Source organism: Microcaecilia unicolor, chromosome 8 (assembly GCF_901765095.1).
Source record: "Microcaecilia unicolor chromosome 8, aMicUni1.1, whole genome shotgun sequence".
Lineage (NCBI taxonomy): Eukaryota > Metazoa > Chordata > Amphibia > Gymnophiona > Siphonopidae > Microcaecilia > Microcaecilia unicolor.
Window position 1 is genome coordinate 235,389,878 of NC_044038.1, and position 22,837 is coordinate 235,412,714.

The window sequence follows — 22,837 nt, forward strand, 5'->3', positions numbered from 1 at the left end:
CCACCAAAATCGCTCCGGGCCCCACCCTTGAGGGCAGAGCAATGGCAGAACAATGAAGGGGTTGGCTGGCAGAGAAGGAGGCAGGGAGGTGGGGGAGGGGAATCGCTACGAGCCCTGCCCTCAAGGGCGGAGCAATGGCTGAACAATGAAGGGGTTGGCAGGGAGGGAGGCGGGGGTGGGAAATCGCTACGGGCCCCGCCCTTGCGTCAAATGTCATGATGTTGAGGGCGGAGCAATGCCACAACAACGAAGGGGTTGGCGGGGGGGGGGGGTGTTGCCGACGAAAACCTTGCTAGCGCCCGTTTCATTTGCTCAGAAACGGGCCTCTTTTACTAGTCTACAATAATTTACAAGGAAACAAATATTCAGGGGAAATACAATAGTAGTTATAGGCTGTAGTCCACAATGGGAGGGGGGGGGGGGGGGGACGACTGATACACTTCATTCCTGAGAGGAGGAAAAGAAAACAAAAGAAAGTAGCGCACAAAAGAACATTTCAACTGCATCTTTACTTGCAACAAGTCCAAAAGGTCATTTATAAGTCAGTTTTAGGAACTCTTGCATTAAAAAAAAAAAAAAAAGATCGAAGTTGTAAAGGTTCAAAAAAATGAAAGGTATTATCTGAAGAACACATTTACATGGAAACCTTAACTGACATTTAGCACCCAAAGCTTCCTGTCGCATAGACAGAAATATCTGAAGGAGTGGAGGAGTAGCTTAGTGGTTAGTGCAGCAGACTGATTCTGGGGAACTGGGTTCGATTACCACTGCAGCTCCTTGTGACTGTGGGCAAGTCACTTAACCCTCTATTGCCCCAGGTACAAATAAGTACCTGAATATATGTAAACTGCTTTGAATGTAGTTGCAAAAACCTCAGGCAGTATATCAAATCCCATTTCCCTTTTCTCCCATAAAGAAGATTGGAACCGATTGTCTCAGATTAAATCTTATTAAAAAAAAAAAAGCCTCCTTATCTTGAAAAAATACAAAAGAGACCAACAAGGTGACCCGAAAGTCCACCTCATCTTGTGATCTCTCTAAAAGCACTGAGCCATCTAGTCTATCAGATGACAAATTCACCTCGACTTGGCCTTTCAACCTGGCTTCTGGAGTTGATGGAGATGGCAAATAATAAAAGTTTTTGTATTGGGGGAAGCCCATTCTCAGGATATTGAAATTCTTTTAAAAATTTGTGAAATAAGTCCCTTGAGGAGCTATATTTAATAGAAGGAAAGTTTAATATTCTCAAATTCAATGATCTAGCTCCATTTTCTAAGTTCTCCAGCTTACAGTGAACAACATCAGCATTCTGTAATAATTTACATTCCACCTCTTTAACTTGGGATAAAGATGTTTCATAATTTTTCATATTTCACTCCTGAAGGACTAGTCGAGATTGAAGCGATTCTATCATTGAGGCATTCGACTTTGTATTGGAGACAAAAGTAAGACAAACCTTGTGCAGGGATTCATTCCATTGCCGACCATAAGGATTGTAATGTTACTTTTGCTGGTCTCTCCAATGGCTGCAGGGCTACCTTAGGACTAGGCCGCATTTCAACCCCCATCAGCGTTCCTGGTGTTGCCTCTAGCCTGATCAAATTCTGCCCAGCTTCCGAAGGGATAACTGAGATGCTCTGAGTTTTGGAAGAAACTCCCTCTTGAATCGTTGCAATAACATGGGAAGAACCCTCTTTAGCTCGACCAGAGACCCCTACTTCCGAGGCCTCTATGAGCGTTCCTCCCAACATGATCTTCGCTTCTAGAGGCTGCTTCTTTGGACTGTGTGGGCTAAGTGTGTCCAGTCTCTTAAGACTTGTTAATTGTCTTAAGGAGAGAAACCATTCACATGTACTGAATGTGGGAAAAACTTCAGTGATAAGGGAACACTCAACCAGCACTGGAGAATCCACACAGGAGTGAAACCATTTACCTGTACTGAGTGTGAGCTTCAATTGGAAAACAACCCTCACAATACACCAAAGAATCCACACAGAAGTGAAACCATTTACATGTACTGAATGTGGAAACAGCGTCATTATAAAGGAACACTAAATAAGCACTGGAGAAGCCACACAGGAGTGAAACCATTTACTTGTACTGAGTGTAATAACTTTAGTAACAAGTTTCTCCTCACCTTGCATCAAATAATTCACTCAGGAATGAAACCTTTTACATTCAATGAGTGTGGTAAAGGTTTTGGTCTCAAAAGCTACCTCACAAAGCACTGTAGAGTCCACAGTAGGGTGAAACCATTTACATGTGTTGAGTGTGGTAAAAGCTTCAGTCAGAAGGGACACCTCTCAGTGCACTGGAGAATCCATTCAGGGGTGAAACCATTTACATGTATTGTGTGTTATAAAAGCTTTAGTCAAAAGGCAGTCCTCACAAAGCACCAGAGAATCCATACTGTTGTGAAAGGTTCAAAAGGGAGTGAAACATAAAATTTAGTGGCAACAGCTGGTGGATTGCTATGCATTTCTGAGGGGAGAGAATACGTTTTCTTTGTTAAACAAAAGTGTGTGAGTGAGTTATAGTATTTTAACGGTGGGAGGCGCGGCTAGTGCTGGGCAGACTTCTACGGTCTGTGTCCTGAAAATGGTAGATACAAATCAAGGTCAGGTATACATATAAAGTAGCTCATATGAGTTTATCTTGTTGGGCAGACTGGATGGACTGTACAGGTCTTTTTCTGCCGTCACTTACTATGTTACTGTAAGTCTCAATATCTCGAAGTATAACCTTGGCACACCAGAACACACCTCAAGTCTCTTTCTTATCTGAAGTTTCTTTTATTGAAAAAATACAGATAATTTACTCACAGATGTTCAGAAGTGTTGCCCCAGGGCACAGAGACTTTGTAATTCTGAGAGCTGTATCAGTGGTTGGAGGTAGAAATCTGAGGAGAGGCAGCTTTATTGCAGAGGTGAGAAAATAGTCAAACAGGCAGAAGTAGCTCAGAGCTGGGTGACTGGAGAGTGAATATCTCATTAGGAAGATATATTCAAGGTAAAAAACCAAGTTCGTTCCAAGGAGTAAAGCAGGACAAGTGCTGTCTGAAGCAAGATGGAGAATACCTGGTGGTGAGAGGGACAGGGAGGTCAAGAAGGCTCACACAGGCCCAGGGAGGAGGAGGTAAAGACCAATGGGAACAGAGCCTGCCACCAGGTGGCAAGGGTGGTCCTAGAGGACAGCCCTCGATTGGAGGGAAAGGTCGTACCTGGCTGACCTCTCAGGACAGAGATAGTAAGAATGATCAGGAAATGATAGCAGGTAGACAAAGGAGCCAAGCTTGGCTGAGAAAGAGAGGAGGTCTGGGCAGCAGCACAAACCAATGATAACAGTTCTTATACAGACAAGCAAGTGTTGCTGCATTGCCTGTAAATTGCATTACACACAATGCACTGCTCACGTATCTTTGCAGTGAGAACTGCAGCAATGAAAATCCTTAGAAGTGAGAATAACAGTAAAAGCATTAAACACATTTTAGGATCACATTATAAGCTAGTCCAAGAGGACAGAACAAAGTGAAACCTCACTTTCCAGACCGGGACTCCTCTCTGTGCCAGTCAAAGGAGCGCCCCTAGTTGCAGTTGGCGTTGCATATGCTATTATCGGTAACTGATGAAGAGTAGGGTCCGTAGAGGGTACCGAGGAACCTCCTCTAATCTTTCCCTTTCTCTTTGGCATTATTAATTCAGGAAATAATACTTAAAGGAAAAAGGAGTCTCCATAGCTCAGCATAGCACGTCTGGTCTCGGCGCCATCTTGGTCAGTCCCGCCCTACTGCTCTTTAGTAAAAAGGCCCCCTTTAGTGAGCACATGGAATAGAATGCTAACATCCAAGGCCCCTGAACTTTGGAATAATTTACCATCTTACATAAAAGAAATAACAGATGAGTTTATCTTATTAGGCAGACTGGATGGACTGTACAGGTCTTTATCTGCCATCATTTACTATGTTACTATGATAGAGCCATCTATCAGCATCTGTATTGCTTTTAGTATCAGGTACTCAGTCCAATACTATTAGTTCCTGCTCTCCCTTACTCTCTGCGCTCATACCACTCCACTCACCTGTGTTGTCTGGGTTCCTGAGTACTGCTGAAAGTCTCTTTCCTCTTCTGCCTAACCGCTATCACCCATTTGTGGCATATTTGGGACTCCAGCAGCTCTTGATAGCTCCTCTCTTCCCACTTTTTGCAGCTTTCGCTGCAGTTCAGCCACCATTTGCGCTGTAATATTCTCTCTGTTGATTGTTGGGGCTGACCCAAAAGGGAACAACTAATGGTATTTATCTTTCTCCTGCTGTGACTGCTTTGGTAATATTGGAAAATTCTTGTCTTGGCTGTAGGGTGCTCGAGTAACTGTACAAAAATGAGGATCTTGTGCTCAGCCCTGGTTACACTGTCAAGAGTATAAGACGTACTGCACAAAGTATCTGATACTAAAAGCAAAACAGATGCATGAACTTAGAGAACCATAACTTCATGCTTTTACATGTTTACCATTTAAAATTATGATGTCTAGTTATGTGTTTTTACAAGAAAAGTGTGGATGGGCTAATATTGAGAGAATCTTGATTTTTGGGGAGAGGGTGCAAGTGTGATGGTTCACTTAGGGTACCTACTACCCTTGTACCAGCTCTACCTTGAATAGATTAACTTGACAAAGCAGGGCCCATCTCGTTATGTGTATGTATAAAGAACCAGAGATAACTCACATGCATTTAGCTGCTATCACATGTTCACACCCCAAGCACCCCTTTTTTTCAAACCATTCACCCCCTCCTTTTCTCTCTCTCTTTTCTGCTCTCCCTAGTCCAGTATCTCATGCCTTCTCTACTCCTCCCCCACTCACATTCCAGCATCTCTCCCTCTCAAACTTGCCTTTCTGTCAGTGACAGTGATTAACATACACTACCCTCTGCTGTGTCCTGCCCCCTCTGCATGTGGGAGGAATGTAGCAGAGAGAATGCCCTGGCGTCACAGTAACATTTGCTGCATAGGCTTGCAAGACAAAGCAATAAGCGGAGGTAACTTAAGGGGGAGGTGGATATGTACAAGTTTCAGTTTGCACATTTTGCATACTTTTATCGTTTAGAATTGAAGAACTACAAACCAAGCAACTTGAATAATCATTTTGGGGTGTGTCAATCATTTGCAAAGCAAAATAACATACAGCTCTTTTCAAATTTATAGTTGAGCTGCAAACTCAAAAACCTCACTCATTGCAATAGAAAACCTCACCTTTTTGGGATAGGTCACCCTTGGTGTCTCCACAGAGCTGGGTAAGTCTGTTGAAATGAGAAACACTAGTGGTGGCAGTACATTTTAAGAAAAGCATGTATTGGGAAAATCCTCCAATAACTGGTGCACAGCATAGAAGTGAACTTTTCAAAATGGAGGAGTTGGGGGATGCTATAGCTAACAGAAATTATCCTTCCTTGGATCTAGGCAAGGAGTTTGCTCAATGGCTCCTTTGAGATCACTGACGGAGAGATAGGAGATACAAAGTTACCCAGTTCCAGGCTGGAAATTTTGGGTCCATCCTGGATTTCTGACAGCCCATCATGGTGCATTATAGAACTTGCAGCAATGATTTCAATGGGCAGGATAAGGAGATTTGGTCAAAGGAGACTGCATGAGCCTATCTGGCCCATTATGTTGCTGTATGTTTTGGGTGTACCAAGATGGCAGTGGCTGCACTGGTAAGAATTAAACCTCCTTGGGTACAGACTGACTTCAGCTTTGTGACGTTATCCTTTCTCCTGTTACCAAACCTCCTTGGGCCAAGATGAGGAGGTTTTAATTGATAGATGGCGGGAGCGGGCTTTGCCCATTATCTGGCCTGAAGCCAGTTGGTGGTGCTTGCTGCCATATTGAGTCACTCAAAACAATAGCAAACACTTATTAGAAATAAGGAACCGCTTCTGCGTGGCTTGGTGTGGACCAATAGTTTGCTTTGGTTTGAGTGTATGAAGGTGGCGGCTATGGGCTTCTGCCTTGTTAGGTGACACTGTCTCCTGTCTTACTAAACCTCCTTGGGGCAGGATAATGCACTACAAATCTTCTTTGGGATGTAAGTTCAAAATCAGGAGTGGCCTTGAACTAGGTAACTTGGCATCTCTGCATAAGGTAGGCCGGACAGTCCCTCGGGGAAGCTAACAGCTCTTCTGGGTCCTACCTTAATCCGATTGCTGGAGACCTCCCTCAAAAGTAGTTCCTCAACACCAGCCTAAGCTGCTAATTCCGTTCCTTTTATCTCACCGCACCTTATGCCTGGAACAGACTTCCCGAGCCGCGACGTCAAGCTCCATCTCTGGCCGCCTTCAAATCCGGGCTAAAGGCCCACCTGTTTGATGCTGCTTTTGACTCCTAACTTTTCGCTTGTTCATAACCTTTATCTTGTCTTCCTCTCTTCAATAGTCCCTTATCCTTATGTGTCCCATCTGTCTGTCCCTTATTTGTCCTGTCTGTCTGTCTGTCCTGATTTAGATTATAAGCTCTCTTGAGCAGGGACTGTTTCTTCTTCATGTTCGATTGTGATGAAGCGCCGCGTAGGACTGGTAGCGCTATAGAAATGATTTGTAGTAGATGGTAGTAGTGTCCTGTTTGTCTGTCCTAATTAGATTGTAAGCTCTGTCGAGCAGGGACCGTCTCTTCACGGTCACGTGTACAGCGCTGCGTACGTCTAGTAGCGCTATAGAAATGATTTGTAGTAGTAGCGTCCTGTTTGTCTGTCCTCACTTAACCCTCCATTGCCTGCCACATAGAGCCTGCCGTGAGTGGGAAAGTGTGGGGTACAAATGTAACAAAAAGAAATAAATAAAAATAATTAGATTGTAAGCTCTGTGCAGCAGGGACTGAGTCAGCTGGCCCTAACTGCCATGTTGAGAGAGACTCAAGCGCGCGCTCTGCCAGTCCTATCATGGCCGCCGTTACGTGACGTCATTCCGGCTCGTCCGCCGCCCATTCTGCGGCGCTGCGGTTGCTAAGCGCGAGACGAGGCGCTTCGTGCTTGGATACCGCTGCTGTTCTTTCTGTCCCACAGTGCAACGCGGCGGTGGCAGGGGGGGAGGGGGTTCTGGCTGGAAGATGGTGGTCGACAAGGAGGTAGGTAAACCCTGAATTCAAGCCGAGTTTGTGCTCACCGTCTTCTCCTTGCCCCCCCCTCAGCTGTTAGGGGCCGGTTTTACAAGGGAACAACACTTTGGAGCTTGAAATAGAGGCGTAGCCTAGTGACAGACCTCCACGGTGGGGGGAGGGGAGTGGAGGAACGTGTTTCTTCTGCAGGGGCCCCGGCAATACCACCACCCAGCTAAGGTCATCTCTCAGGAGAAAAAGCCTCACCAGCAACATAGGAGCCGACTCTGTGGGTGCTCAATATTGAGAAAATTCCTTGTATGTGTCCAAGGAAGGGTTATTTCCACTGGGCTTAGCACCCCCAATCATAGGAGCCAACTTTTCAAAATTATTGGGGGCATTGGAGCCGACTCTGTGGGTGCTGTGGGTGCTTGAGCACCCCCAATATTGAGAAAATTCCTTGTATGTGTCCAAGGAAGGGTTATTTCCACTGGGCTTAGCACCCCCAATCATAGGAGCCAACTTTTCAAAATTATTGGGGGCATTGGAGCCGACTCTGTGGGTGCTGTGGGTGCTTGAGCACCCCCAATATTGAGAAAATTCCTTGTATGTGTCCAAGGAAGGGTTATTTCCACTGGGCTTAGCACCCCCAATCATAGGAGCCAACTTTTCAAAATTATTGGGGGCATTGGAGCCGACTCTGTGGGTGCTGTGGGTGCTTGAGCACCCCCAATATTGAGAAAATTCCTTGTATGTGTCCAAGGAAGGGTTATTTCCACTGGGCTTAGCACCCCCAATCATAGGAGCCAACTTTTCAAAATTATTGGGGGCATTGGAGCCGACTCTGTGGGTGCTGTGGGTGCTTGAGCACCCCCAATATTGAGAAAATTCCTTGTATGTGTCCAAGGAAGGGTTATTTCCACTGGGCTTAGCACCCCCAATCATAGGAGCCAACTTTTCAAAATTATTGGGGGCATTGGAGCCGACTCTGTGGGTGCTGTGGGTGCTTGAGCACCCCCAATATTGAGAAAATTCCTTGTATGTGTCCAAGGAAGGGTTATTTCCACTGGGCTTAGCACCCCCAATCATAGGAGCCAACTTTTCAAAATTATTGGGGGCATTGGAGCCGACTCTGTGGGTGCTGTGGGTGCTTGAGCACCCCCAATATTGAGAAAATTCCTTGTATGTGTCCAAGGAAGGGTTATTTCCACTGGGCTTAGCACCCCCAATCATAGGAGCCAACTTTTCAAAATTATTGGGGGCATTGGAGCCGACTCTGTGGGTGCTGTGGGTGCTTGAGCACCCCCAATATTGAGAAAATTCCTTGTATGTGTCCAAGGAAGGGTTATTTCCACTGGGCTTAGCACCCCCAATCATAGGAGCCAACTTTTCAAAATTATTGGGGGCATTGGAGCCGACTCTGTGGGTGCTGTGGGTGCTTGAGCACCCCCAATATTGAGAAAATTCCTTGTATGTGTCCAAGGAAGGGTTATTTCCACTGGGCTTAGCACCCCCAATCATAGGAGCCAACTTTTCAAAATTATTGGGGGCATTGGAGCCGACTCTGTGGGTGCTGTGGGTGCTTGAGCACCCCCAATATTGAGAAAATTCCTTGTATGTGTCCAAGGAAGGGTTATTTCCACTGGGCTTAGCACCCCCAATCATAGGAGCCAACTTTTCAAAATTATTGGGGGCATTGGAGCCGACTCTGTGGGTGCTGTGGGTGCTTGAGCACCCCCAATATTGAGAAAATTCCTTGTATGTGTCCAAGGAAGGGTTATTTCCACTGGGCTTAGCACCCCCAATCATAGGAGCCAACTTTTCAAAATTATTGGGGGTGCTAAGCCCAGTGGAAATAACCCCCTCCCTGGACACACACAAGGAATTTTCTCAATATTGGGGGTGCTCAAGCACCCATAGAGTCGGCTCCAATGAGGAATTTTCTCAATATTGGGGGTGCTCAAGCACCCACAGAGTCGGTTCCAATGCCCCCAATAATTTTGAAAAGTTGGCTCCTGTGACCAGCAACATTTTATGATATGCCTCTCTTTTTTGGGGGTGGGGGTGGGGGGAGGGCTGCTTCCCCTGCTCTCCACCTCCTTCCCCTGCTCTCCACCTCCTTCCCCTCTTGCCCCGTTGTTTTGTGAATGATGGGGACGGGCCCCTTAGTAGGACTTGGACAGCTGCCCCCCCCCCACCCCCACCTCGAGGAATCGTGTTCAGCAAAGTTTCTGGGTGAAGCGCCTGCATTTGGCCACTTGCCGCAACTTTTCTGCCGGTTGAAATTTGTGGTCGATCTATGGGTCTACCTCTCCTTTCTGAACGTGACTCACAACAATACCGGTTCTCAACTGAGCTCAAAGCACACACGGAGAATAATTTTATAACGTGGGTTAGATGGAGGGGGGGCAAAAAGGACAAGGGATGGATGGAGTTTGATACACTGCCTTTCTGTGTGATTGCCATCAAAGTGCTTTTCATATTATATCACAGGCCCTTATTTTGCACTTGGGCCAATGAAAGGTTAAGTGACTTGCCCAGAGTCACAGGAGAAGCTGCAGTGGGAATTGAACTTGGTTCCCCTGGTTCTCAGTGTACCGCGCTATGACTCCCCCTTTGAAAGCACCTATTTTATAGATAGGTATGCGCCTTTCCAAAACACTAGGACCAAATGCTGACAATAATTGTAGCTATATTGAAGCTTGGGAGCATGTAAAATATGCAACTGCTTTTTAAACTATGCCTGCAAATTGCAATTCTGTCCATATCCTGCCCCCCCCCCCCCCCTAGAACACAGGCATGGGTCATGTAAAACTGTTCACCTTGACACCATGTTTAAATCCATGGGGTAATTTTCCTTGTTTTATGCATGGAAAAAATGTATTCCTATGATATTTAAGAACCCATGGACCTCTAGCTGATTTTCCAGCAGCTGATTTGAGTGGTAAATATGCTTTGAAAACTGTCCTCAAGCTGCTAGCTAGTAAAAATGTCCCAATAGTAAATAAATAAATCACACTACATTGCTGACACAAGGTTGATATTCGATTATTAACAATAGTCTTTTTAGACAGGTGTGTGTTGAGAATCTGAATGAAAGGAAATATTAAAATAGTCAAATTATAAAACCTAAGAATTTATAGTAAAATTTTTAAAAAGAAGGAGTAATATTGAAAGGTAAAGTAACAGGTAATAGTAACCTTACTATTTTATGTTGTTCCTTTACCAGATCAGAAGCCTCTCAATGTAGTACGAACCAGAGCCCCCAAACTTGGTCCTCAAGGGCGTAACTCGGTTATGTATTTAGAATTTCTGCAAGGAGTATTATGTGCAAATGAATCTCATGTATATTCATTGTAAAAGTCTTGAAAACAGTTGGATTGTGGTGCTTGGTGTAAAAAAAAAAAAGTTAATTGTCTTGTGGTAGTGCTTTGTAAGGATTTTGCATGTTTTGGGATCATTGGGCAGCATGAATTGACAAGGAGAGATGCCTATGACTAACCTATGTTGCTAGTCATTTTTATATAAGTATTGCCACATTGGGACAGACCAAAGGTCCATCAATCCCAGCATCCTGTTTCCAACAGTAGCCAATCCAGGTCGCATATCTGGCAAGATCCCAAAAAAGTTCAATACAGCATTCTGTCAGCGTGTGGGCTTCCTATGCGCTGTGACCAGTTTTAGCGTGGCAGTAAAATGTCCGTGTTCATTTTTTTTTTGTAATGGCCATGCGCTAATTTCCCCATTAGCATGTGGCCAGTACTGTCGGAAGCCCTTATCACCACTTACTTAGGAGGCAGTAAGGGCTCCCATACTGATTGTATAGCGTCCGGTAATGTGCTTGCACTACCAAATTAGTGCATGTATGCCTACTCTCTGCCCCCCAGACACTCCTCCTGCAGCAAAAAATAGAAATATTTTTTTACTGCGGGAGTAGCACTTGTCCCATGGTAGTGCCCTTTTACTTTACGGTAGGCTCAAATTTAGGCCTACTGCGCCATACGTATTTTTGTAGTTTAAAAAACATGTTCCTACTCAATGAGAGTACAGTTCAAGCCATAGCTATGTGCCTTTTTTTCCCCTTTTAATTAGAATGTTTATAGCTACTGTAATTGAGAGATCTTCTTAATTTCCTCCTTTTGCTAAGGAGTGGATATAGTTTAAAAGGGCCTCTTTTATCAAGCCACGCCAACGGTTCCTGCACGGCAATTCCAGTGGAACCTATTCAAAGTGAATGGGCTTTGTCGGTATTATTGCGTTGGGAGCCACTAGAGTGGCTTGATAAGAGGCCCTTAGTTTGTAATATTTATGGATTTATTATTTAGCATAACTGACTAAAAATCAACAGATACAGTGGCATTTTGTGTAGCTGTTTGCAGTACTTTTATGTTCATTAAAGGGGTACGTTTAAAGTATCTGTACTTCCTGGTCTCTGCATTCCACAGTGTTTAGATGCTGTATTAATAGAGACAAGATGTTCTTCATAGGTGATATCTCCTATCGCTAGTTTTTGCCATTTTCTCAGTAACAGCTTTGAATTTCAGTGAGAAATTTTATCTACTTATTTACTCATCATACTGACGTATTACTATTAAACAACATTTAATTATCTTAAGCTATGTGATGCTACTTAGCGATTTTTTTGCAAGTTAAAAATGTTCTAGCAAAAACACAGTATAAAATGACATCATTCAAACAATACAGTTAACAATGTGTCAGAATTTTGCAGTCACTGTGAATTCTCTAACGTATTCAACCCCAGCTTTAACACAGGCCTTTAGTTGCTTTGTGATGTTCTTAACAGCCTTGTCCATTGGACCCCTATGGCAGTCTGACCATGATCATCTGCAGCGCTTCCTTGAGTTCGATGATTGGGGCTTTGGGTGGCGCTTATGATAGGCTTCCAGCATTGCTCCATTGGACCCCTATGGCAGTCTGACCATGATCATCTGCAGCGCTTCCTTGAGTTTGATGATTGCGGCTTTGGGTGGAGCTTATGATAGGCTTCCAACATTGCTCCCCAGACGAAAGTCTATGTCACCGTGACACCATTAACAGTAAGCTGCTACCCTGTGGTCGTTTTACAGTGCAACCATTTTTGAATGTGCAAACATTGCTGGGTGGTCACGCTAAAAAGTCTATAACTTTGCCATGTTTAAAGGTGATCTCATGCCAGTCGGCATCTAAACGTAGATAGTAATAACAAATAAAGCTGTAGTAAAATTTAATGTTGAAATTCCAAGGAGTTATTGAGAAAACAGCAGAAATAACAGTGATTCCCAATCTGAGCCAGTCAGGTTTTCAGGATATTCACAATGAATATCCATGACAGATATTTGCCTCTACTGTGTGCAAAACCCCCTTATGAATATTCATTGTGGCTATCCTGAAAACCTGACTGGCTGGGGTGCCTCCCGGATCAGGTTTGGAACCACTGCTCTAGGGGTTTGCTTTTTTTGTGTGTCACCCTATACATGTATATGTGAAGGAAGTTTTGGTAGTAGTAACCTGGTTCATGTAATAACATTTTTCTGTAAGGGAGTCATGGAGAAGGAGCTTCGGAACACCATTGTTTTTAATGCTTCCAAGAAAGAGATTTTTACCACCAACAGTGGATACAAATCTTTACAGAAAAGGTTGCGAACCAACTGGAAGATACAGAGGTGAGTACCCTTCTTTTTAACGTAATACATTGATGGGAAATGGAAGACACTGGCTCTCTGAGCACTCCCCAGCTAAAAGTGTGATTATGGAAGAAATAGAGTATGCACAACTCTATTTGAGAACAATATTTCTGAAGGAGACACTTTCCCTGTGGCTGTTGTCTGGCAATATCTTTGACTCATCACATTTCAAGCTTCTGAATCTTCCCAGATAGAGAGAATTCTGTCATTCTATAAAAATGGCAAAATATGGACAATGTCTTTTATGTGTATAAAATTAAAAACAAATTGTTGCTAGTTATTTATGCTAAAAGTATATTTTTAGCTGGTTTTAAGTCTAGTTTTAATTCACGATGTAAGATGTTGCAGTACATAGTAACATAGTAGATGACGGCAGAAAAAGACCTGCACGGTCCATCCAGTCTGCCCAAGAAGATAAATTCATATGTGCTACTTTTTTTATTTGTACTGTCCTCTTCAGTGCACAGACCGTATAAGTCTGGCCAGCCCTATCCCCGCCTCCCAACCACCAGCTCTGGCACAGAACCTATAAGTCTGCCCAGCACTATCCCCGCCTCCCACCACCAGCTCTGGCACAGACCGTATAAGTCTGCCCAGCACTATCCCCGCCTCCCAACACCGGCTCTGGCACAGACCGTATAAGTTTGGCCAGCCCTATCCCCGCCTCCCAACCACCAACCCCGCCTCCCAACCACCAGCTCTGGCACAGACCGTATAGGTCTGCCCAGCACTATCCCTGCCACCCACCACCGGCTGTGGCACAGACCGTATAAGTCTGCCCAGCACTATCCCCGCCGCCCAACCACCAGCCCCGGCACAGACCGTATAAGTCTGCCCAGCACTAGTCCCGCCTCCCAACCACCAGCTCTGGCACAGACCGTATAAGTCTGCCCAGCACTATCCCTGCCACCCACCACCGGCTCTGGCACAGACCGTATAAGTCTGCCCAGCACTATCCCCGCCGCCCAACCACCAACCCCCCTCCCAACCACCAGCTCTGGCACAGACCGTATAAGTCTGCCCAGCACTATCCCCGCCGCCCAACCACCAGCCCCGGCACAGACCGTATAAGTCTGTCCAGCACTATCCCTGCCTCCCACCACCGGCTCTGGCACAGACCGTATAAGTCTGCCCAGCACTATCCCCGCCTCCCAACCACCAACCCCGCCTCCCAACCATCAGCTCTGGCACAGACCGTATAAGTCTGCCCAGCACTATCCCTGCCACCCACCACCGGCTCTGGCACAGACCGTATAAGTCTGCCCAGCACTATCCCCGCCGCCCAACCACCAGCCCCGGCACAGACCGTATAAGTCTGCCCAGCACTAGTCCCGCCTCCCAACCACCAGCCCCGGCACAGACCGTATAAGTCTGCCCAGCCCTAGTCCCGCCTCCCAACCACCAGCCCCGGCACAGACCGTATAAGTCTGCCCAGCCCTATCCCCGCCTCCCAACCACCAACCCCACCTCCCACCACCAGCTCTGGCACAGACCGTATAAGTCTGCCCAGCACTATTCCCGCCGCCCAACCACCAGCTCTGGCACAGACTGTATAAGTCTGCCCAGCACTATCCCCGCCGTCCAACCACCAGCCCCGGCACAGACCGTATAAGTCTGCCCAGTACTAGCCCCGCCTCCCAACCACCAGCTCTGGCACCCATTCTAGGCTAAGCTCCTGAGGATCCCATTAACTTCATTTATGAATGCTTTGTACAATACAGGCAACAGCAGTGTGTTTTGCCATAGGTATGGCGAGGGGTAGAATATATAAAAGTTAACTTGCCTGGTATTCTATAAGACCAGTGGCTGTTCCTTTTTTAATCTCACAGTTTGAAAGAAGAAATCACAGCAGAGAAGCTAGTGGGAGTGAGACTATGGATTACAGCAGGGCCCAGAGAAAAGTTCACTGCAGCAGAGGTAAGAAATATCAGAAGAAAAAGGCATTTCTATCAAGAATACAAATAAAGTTAAGTAATACAAAAGATTATCCAATTATGCTATTGTACTTTTGCAGAACTTGTGACTTGGCCATCAATTTGATGGCATCAAGCTCATAATTAATTGAAGTACAGAATGCATTTGGTTGTATACCTACAGTATCCCTGTATTGCAGGTGGTGAAGTATGGGCTTTGATAGTAACAAGTTAAGGATTTACATATATGCAGTTTGTATCCTGCTCTGTCTTTAGGTATTTGTACATATTGATGAATAAACTCTTTCTAGCCCTATATTGATTATAGGTGTTTTAAGCTATTCTGGTAGGAAAAAATAATTTAGTTTTGTTGTACATCAACATTGCTATGAAGGTAAAACAATCTATGGTGTGCAGCTCACGGAGGGTCCAGACTGCACCTATGAATAAATAAATTTGAATGGGTTTATGAAGATTTCAAGCCGTAGATAATCCAGGATGCAGCACCTCTAGCCTTGAGATTAAGAACATAAGGATTGCCATACTGGGACAGACCGAAGGTCCATCAAGCCTAGTATCCTGTTTCCAACAGTGGCCAATCCAGGTCACAAGTACCTGGCAAGATCCCAGAACAGCAAAACAGATTTTATGCTGCTTATCCTAGATTATGCAGTGGATTTTCCCATCTATCTTAATAATGGTTTATGGACTTTTCTTTTAGGAAATTATCTAAACCTTTTTTAAAGGTTTAATCTAATCTACCTGCTTTTACCATATTCTCTGATAATGAATTACAGAGTTTAATTACTCATTGACTGAAGAAATATTTTCTCTGATTTGTTTTAAATTTACTACTCAGTAGCTTCTTTACGTGCCCCCTAGCCCTAGTATTTTTGGAAAGAGTAAACAAGCGATTCACACCTACCTGTTCTACCCCACTCAGTATTTTATAAACCTCTATCATATCTCCCCTCAGCCATCTCTTCTCCAAGCCAAAGAGCCCTAGCCACTTTAGTCTTTCCTCATTGGAAAGTCGTCCTGTTATCATTTTTGTTGCCCTGCTCTGTACCTTTTCTAATTCCGCTATATATTTTTTGAGATGCGGTGACCAGAATTGCCCACAGTATTTGATGTGCGGTCGCACTATGGAGCGATACAAAGGCATTATAACATTCTCAGTTTTGTTTTCCATTCCTTTCCTAATAATTCCTAACATTCTATTTGCTTTCTTAGCCTGCATATTGAGCACAGGGTTTCAGCATATCATCAGCGATGACACCTAGATCCTTTTCCTGGGCAGTGACTCCCAATGTGGAACCTTTCATCATGTAACTATGGTTTGGGTTCCTCTTTCCCACATGCATCATTTTTCACTTGCTCACTTTAAGTCATCTGCCATTTGGAAGCCCAGTCTCGTAAGGTCCTCTTGCAACTTTTCACAATCCTGTTGCGAATTAAGAACTTCAAATAAGTTTGTGTCATCACTAGTTATTCCCATCTCTAGATCATTTATAAATATGTTAAAAAGCAGCAGTTCTAACACAGACCCTTGGAGATCTTTGCTATCTACCATTTTCCATTGAGAATATTGACCCTCTGTTTTCTCTCTTTTAACCAGTTTTTAATCCACAATAGGATATTGCCTCCTATCCCATGACTTTCTAGTTTCCTCAGGAGTCTTTCATGAGGTGCTTTATCAAATGCCTCCTGATACACAATGTCAACCGGCTTATCTTTATCCACATGCTTATTCACCCCTTCAAAGAAACATAGTAGATTGGTGAGGCAAGATTTCCCTTGACTAAATCCATGTTGGCTTTGTCTAATTAATCCATGCTTATGTATGTGCTCTGTAATTTTGTTCTTCAAGTCTTTGCTTAAAGCCCACCTCTTCAATGCTGCGTTCGGCACCTAACCCTTACCATTCAGTGAATCCAGACTGCCCCTATCGGACCGACCATTCACTTGTCTATTTCATTGTAAGCTCTTTGAGCAGGGACTGTCTCTCTTTGTTAAATTGTACAGTGCTGCGTAACCCTAGTAGCGCTCTAGAAATGTTAAGTAGTAGTAGTAGTCTAATTAATCCATGCTTATGTATGTGCTCTGTAATTTTGTTCTTTATAATAGTCTCTACCTCTCTCTACCATTTTGCCTGGCACCAACGTCGGGCTCGCCAGTCTAATTTTCCAGATCACCTCTGGAACCTTTTTTAAAAATTAGTGTTACACTGGCCACCCTCCAATCTTCTGGTACCACGCTTTTCAAGTAGCTCTGAATATTTTTGGTGAAAGAGTTATTTGCAAAGATCTGAATTGCAGTTATGGGCTCCCAAATGTAGCCCTTGAGAATCCCTACCCTAGGAATTCACAGCAATGTGTGGTAACAGGCAAACTATCATATTTAATGCATTTTTCTCTGAGGGATTGTGGCATGGGTATGGGATTGGCCACCTTTAAATCTAGACTGAAAACCCACCTCTTTAACATTGCTTTTGACTCGTAACCACTTGTAACCACTCGCCTCCACCTACCCTCCTCTCTTCCTTCCCGTTCACATTAATTGATTTGATTTCCTCCACGACCCTCCAGACCGGTCAAGACGCGTGGGTTATGTCCTCCTACCAGCTGAGAAACACTGAGCTTTTGAATGCTGTATATATAACCTGTGCAGTACATCCACTAGCCAGTATTTTCTCAGTCTCAGCAGAGGTAGAAGGACAGCCTGTGCAGTCTTCGATAGTCTGGTGAGGTAGTTTGGATACTAGGTCACGGGGACTGGTGGGTTTCCTGACCATTTTCTGTTTCTTGGCATACCCTGTACGTGTGTTTAAAAAAAAAAAAAAAAAAAAAGCAGAATAATAAGTGCTTCGGGGCCCTGGGTCCGGTGGGGCCCAGTGTTTTCCCCCTGGGGTGTTACACCTATTTTGGGTCCCTCCCCCTGTGCTGCTCTCTGTATGAGAACTTGGCAGCTTTGTGCCTCGGCTGCTTTCCTGGTACTGTAGCCTTGAGTGCCTTACAATTCTCAGCTGCCAATTTGATGTTACTGTCTCTTTAAGGGCAACAGTGAATTTTCTCCTGCTCAGAACGAACGGAGGTGCAGTTCGTTGGTAGAGCGTGAGAGCAGCGCGAGTGTGTTGAGTGAAAGTTGTTTGGATCCGACTCACGCGATATTGTTTTTGGTTTGCCCTCGTGTTTGGATGGCGGGTAAACTTCTACGGTGTCGCGCGTGCGCGCGCCGCGGTGTGGAATCCCCGGGAGCTCAGTGCCGTCTTTGCGGCGAACCGAAACAGGTGCCGGTAGCAGCGGCTCCCCCCGAGTTAACTGCGGAGGTCCCGGCAGTTTCGGGTGTTGCTGGGGCAGTGGGGACGCCGCTCGGGACAGCGTCGGCGGTTCCGGTTTTGGCGGGAACGGCCGCCATTTTGTCAGCGGCGCGCACTGCGGACTCAGCAGTTTTTGGGCCCGCTTCCCCCATTTTGGTTGCAAAAGGCCCGTCTGAGGCTCCTGGAGGGGTTGGTTTCCCCCCTGAGTTCGTGTGGACCCTCTATCAGGCATGGAGGACGGGACCCCCCCAATTGGAGGAGGGGGCTAGTACCTCGTTGGCTAAAAGACCACGGGTGGATTGGTCAGAGGACGGGGAGTTTTTTTCTCCGGGTGGTTCTGACGGAGCGCTTAGTGAATTGGGGGACCCAGAGGGGTTTGAAGGTTCGCAGGATGCGGAGTGCCTAATTCCTGGTGAGGATCCCTCGGTGGTTCGTATTTTTCACAGGGATGAGCTGTCTGAGCTTATAGATCAGGTGTCGGCCACCCTCAAGTTTGATCAGCCAGAGGTAGCCATGGGGGAGGCTAGACAGGTGGATCCCTTAGTTAAAGGTATCCAGAGGAAGGCCCGGTCCTTCCCCATGAACAAGGACCTCCGGGATATGGTTTTTCAGGAGTGGAATGTTCCGGATGCGCCATGTAAAGTAGCGAAAGCCATGGCGAGGCTTTATCCTCTTCCGCAGGAAGATAGGGATTCTTTTAAGGCTCCCACTGTGGATGCCGTGGTGACAGCTGTTACTAAAGCCACGGCGATCCCGGTAGACGGAGGTACCGCTCTCCGGGACCCCCAGGATAGAAGGCTGGAATCATTTCTCAAGCGTAGTTTTGATCTGTCAGCTCTCGCCTTGCAGGCCTCGGTGTGTGGGGGCCTGGTAGCTCGGGCGTGTTTTCGCTGGGCCGAGAAGCTTCTGGATGATTCGGTGGATGTTGGTTCATCGGGGGTCCAGGAGTTAGCCAAGCTGGAAATGGGATCGTCCTTTTTGTCGGATGCTCTTTATGATTTGTTGCGGGCTTTGGCGAAGAATATGGCTATGGTAGTGGGAGCGCGTAGGGCCCTTTGGTTACGCGGTTGGGTCGCGGACGCGGCCTCTAAGGCTAAGCTGTGTTCGCTTCCCTTCAAAGGGTCCATGCTTTTTGGTGAGGAATTGGATAAGTTGGTGAAAGGTCTCAGTGATGCCAAGGCCCCTAGGCTTCCAGATTTTCGTTCCAAGGCGGCTTCCAGGGGTTCTTCCTCCCGAGGTCGGTTTAAGGAGGCTCGTCGGTATAGGCCAGGGAGGTCTAGTGGGGCTCCTAGGGGTCGTTTCTTCCAGCGCACCCAGTCCTTGCGTGGGAGTCGTCGCGGAGGGCGTGACTTTTCCACGGGAGGTCAGGTCCTGGGGCGTAATGCACAATGAAGGTGTGCGGGCCCAGGCTCTGGTTCGGGTCGGGGCTCGGTTGAGTCTTTTTTACCAGAACTGGGCCCAAATCACTTCAGATCAGTGGGTTCTCGAGGTGGTGCGAGACGGCTATGCCCTGGAGTTCGACAGTTCACCTCCCGAAAGGTTCTTGGAGTCCCCTTGTCATTCGAGGCTCAAGCGGGCAGCTGTGCGGGATACGTTGGCTCGTCTGATCAGGCTGGGAGCGGTGGTACCGGTTCCCCTCGCTCAGCGCGGCTCGGGCTGCTATTCGATCTATTTTGTGGTCCCAAAGAAGGAGGATGCCTTTCGGCCTATCTTAGATCTAAAGAGGGTCAATGCAGCTCTCAAGGTTCCCTCGTTTCGCATGGAAACGTTGCGGTCGGTCATTGTCGCGGTTCAGGACGGAGAGTTTCTAACGTCTTTGGATTTGACAGAAGCTTATCTCCACATTCCTATTCGTGCTGCTCATCAGCGATTTCTTCGCTTTTCGGTGTTAGGGAAGCACTTTCAGTTCTGTGCTCTTCCTTTCGGACTAGCAACGGCCCCCCCGAACGTTTTCCAAAGTTATGGTAGTAGTGGCAGCGGCCTTGCGGAAGCAGGGTGTTCTAGTGCACCCGTACCTGGACGATTGGCTGATTCGGGCCAAGTCCAGGTCGGAGAGCGAGCTGGCTACTGCTCGAGTGGTTCAGTTTCTTCAGTCTCTGGGCTGGGTAGTGAACTTCGGCAAGAGTCATCTGGTGCCGGCGCAGTCGCTGGAATATCTGGGGGTGCTTTTCGATACCAAGAAGGGTCGAGTATTCTTGCCAGGTCCCCGGATTCGCAAGTTGCAGGGTCAGATTCGTCGGTTTCTGGCGGACTCAGCACCGACGGCCCGGGAGTATCTGCAAGTCCTGGGGTTGATGGCGGCCACCATAGAGGTAGTTCCGTGGGCCCGGGCACACATGCGGCAGTTGCAGTCAGCTCTTCTCAGTCGTTGGTCACCACTGAGTCAGGAGTTGGACAGTCGTCTTCAGCTGGCGGTAGGCCCACGCCTCAGTCTCCGGTGGTGGCTAGACACAGAAAATCTGGAAAAGGGAATGCCGTTGGAGGCCCCGCAGTGGGTGGTCCTCGTCACAGATGCCAGTCTGCAAGGCTGGGGAGCTCATTGTCTCGGGCAAGTGGCTCAAGGTCGGTGGACTCAGTTAGAGGCTCAGTGGTCCATCAATCGTTTGGAAACTCGGGCCATTCGGCTCGCGCTTCAGGCTTTTCAGAGTCTCCTGTGCCGGAAAGCAGTCAGGGTGTTCTGCGACAACGCCACCGCCGTAGCTTATGTCAACCGTCAGGGGGGCACAAAGAGTCAGGCGGTCGCGGAGGAGGCGGCGCTGTTGTGCCAATGGGCGGAGAGTCACCTGCTAGCGCTCTCCGCGGCACATGTGGCCGGAGTGGACAATGTGGACGCAGATTACCTGAGCAGGCATACTCTAGACCCCGGAGAGTGGTCTCTGCATCGGTTGGTGTTCGAGCGCATTGTGTCGGTCTGGGGTCTTCCCGAGGTGGACCTGATGGCAACGGCCCACAATGCTCAAGTGCCGAGGTTTTTCAGTCGTTGGAGGGACCCTCGAGCAGAAGGGATCGACGCTCTGCTGGTGCCCTGGCCTCAGGAGTTGCTGTATGTTTTTCCTCCATGGCCGTTAGTCGGACGCGTAGTTCAACGCATAGCTCGGCACCCCGGACGGGTGATTTTGATAGCCCCGAATTGGCCGCGTCGGCCGTGGTTCGGAGATCTGGTACGGCTGGCAGTAGCAGACCCTCTTCCGTTGTCAGATTCAGTGGTGTTGTGTCAGGGCCCAATAGTGATGCCAGATCCGGCTCGGTTCTCGCTTACGGCCTGGCTCTTGAGAGGCACAGGTTAAAGAAGAAGGGCTTTTCAGCCAGAGTTATCGCCACCATGTTGAGCTCTCGTAGGCAATCCACTTCGTTGGCTTACGTCCGGGTGTGGAGAGTTTTTGAGCATTGGTGCGCAGGCAGACAGGTTCTTCCTTTTCGTGCGTCTGTGACTGATGTATTGGAGTTCCTACAGGATGGTATGGACAGGGGTCTGGCCTTGTCCTCTTTAAAAGTACAAGTGGCAGCTTTGTCCTGTTTTCGGGGGAAGGTTCAGGGGAAGTCTTTAGCTTCTAGTCCTGATGTGGTTCGTTTTTTGAAGGGCGTGAAGTTGCTGCGACCGCCTCGGCGACGGATGGTGCCTCCGTGGGATTTGAATCTCGTTCTGGATGCTTTGGTTAGGCCGCCGTTTGAGCCCTTGGTTGCTGTTTCGGACAAGGACCTTTCATTAAAGACGGTTTTCTTGGGGGCCATTACTTCAGCTCGGAGGGTGTCGGAGCTTCATGCTTTGTCTTGTAGAGAACCCTTTTTGATTTTTTCCAAGGAAAAGGTTTCATTGCGGCCAGTACCGTCCTTTTTGCCCAAGGTGGTCTCAGAGTTTCATGTTAATCAAGTCATTTCCTTGCCAGTCTTAGGTAATTTGGCGGGGGATACGGAGCAGCGTCGTCTGGCAAAGTTAGATGTGCAGAGAGTCTTGCGCTGTTATATTTCCAGAACTCGGGAGTATAGAGTTTCTGATCGTTTGTTCGTTCTGCATGGTGGTGCAAAGAAGGGCGCGGCAGCTTCCAAGGCAACGATAGCAAGGTGGTTAAAGGAGGCGATTGTTTCGGCTTATTTGCTAAAGGGTCGCTTGGCTCCTAAGGAGTTTTCGGCCCATTCTACCAGGGGAATGGCGGCCTCTTGGGCGGAATGTAGCATGATTCCTCCGTTGGATATTTGTCGAGCGGCGGTTTGGTCTTCTTTGCATTCCTTTGTTAAGCATTATAGGATTGATGTGCATGCCAAGGAAGAGGCAGGTTTTGGGGCTGCAGTGTTGACCTCTGGCCTTCGTGGATCCCGCCCGTAGGATATTTACTGCTTTGGTACGTCCCACGCGTCTTGACCGGTCTGGAGGGTCGTGGAGGAAGGTGAAATTAGATCTTACCTGCTAATTTTCTTTCCTCTAGACCCTCCAGACCGGTCAAGGCCCGCCCTGTCTATATGTCTGTCTGTATTGTAGGCCAGGAGGTATGGTTGGTCTGTTGTTATTTCTTGGCAGCTGTTGATTGTTGTGTCTATGGATTCAGACTCTGTTTTACCAGTTTTTGTTGGTTGGAGTCTGAACAGGTGTGACAGTGTTTGGTAGTCCACCTGTGGAAGCACACACGAAAAAAGGGACACAGTAAGAGAAATAAAGAAAGTGTCCAGTTGGCAGTGACCACGTACAGGGTTGCTCTTTATAGTTAGTGTTATGGTTTCTCTGCTTTGTTAGTGTTATACTGGCTAGTGGATGTACTGCACAGGTTATATATACAGCATTCAAAAGCTCAGTGTTTCTCAGTCTCCCTCTGCTGGTAGGAGGACATAACCCACGCGTCT

The 22,837-nt window shown here is 47.0% G+C and overlaps 1 protein-coding gene across 2 annotated transcripts in view; it reads left to right on the forward strand.

The window, feature by feature from the left end:
• Nucleotides 1-7,014: 7,014 nt before the first annotated feature.
• The window catches only part of IFT52 (intraflagellar transport 52), a 52,605-nt gene continuing 36,782 nt past the window's right edge, over nt 7,015-22,837 (forward strand). For both annotated transcript variants that reach the window (XM_030212596.1, XM_030212597.1), the window contains exons 1-3: nt 7,015-7,115; nt 12,624-12,748; nt 14,599-14,686. In XM_030212596.1, the coding sequence (XP_030068456.1) occupies nt 7,098-7,115; nt 12,624-12,748; nt 14,599-14,686 (231 nt within the window). In that variant the 5' untranslated portion in view covers nt 7,015-7,097. The remainder of the gene's footprint in view (nt 7,116-12,623; nt 12,749-14,598; nt 14,687-22,837) is intronic.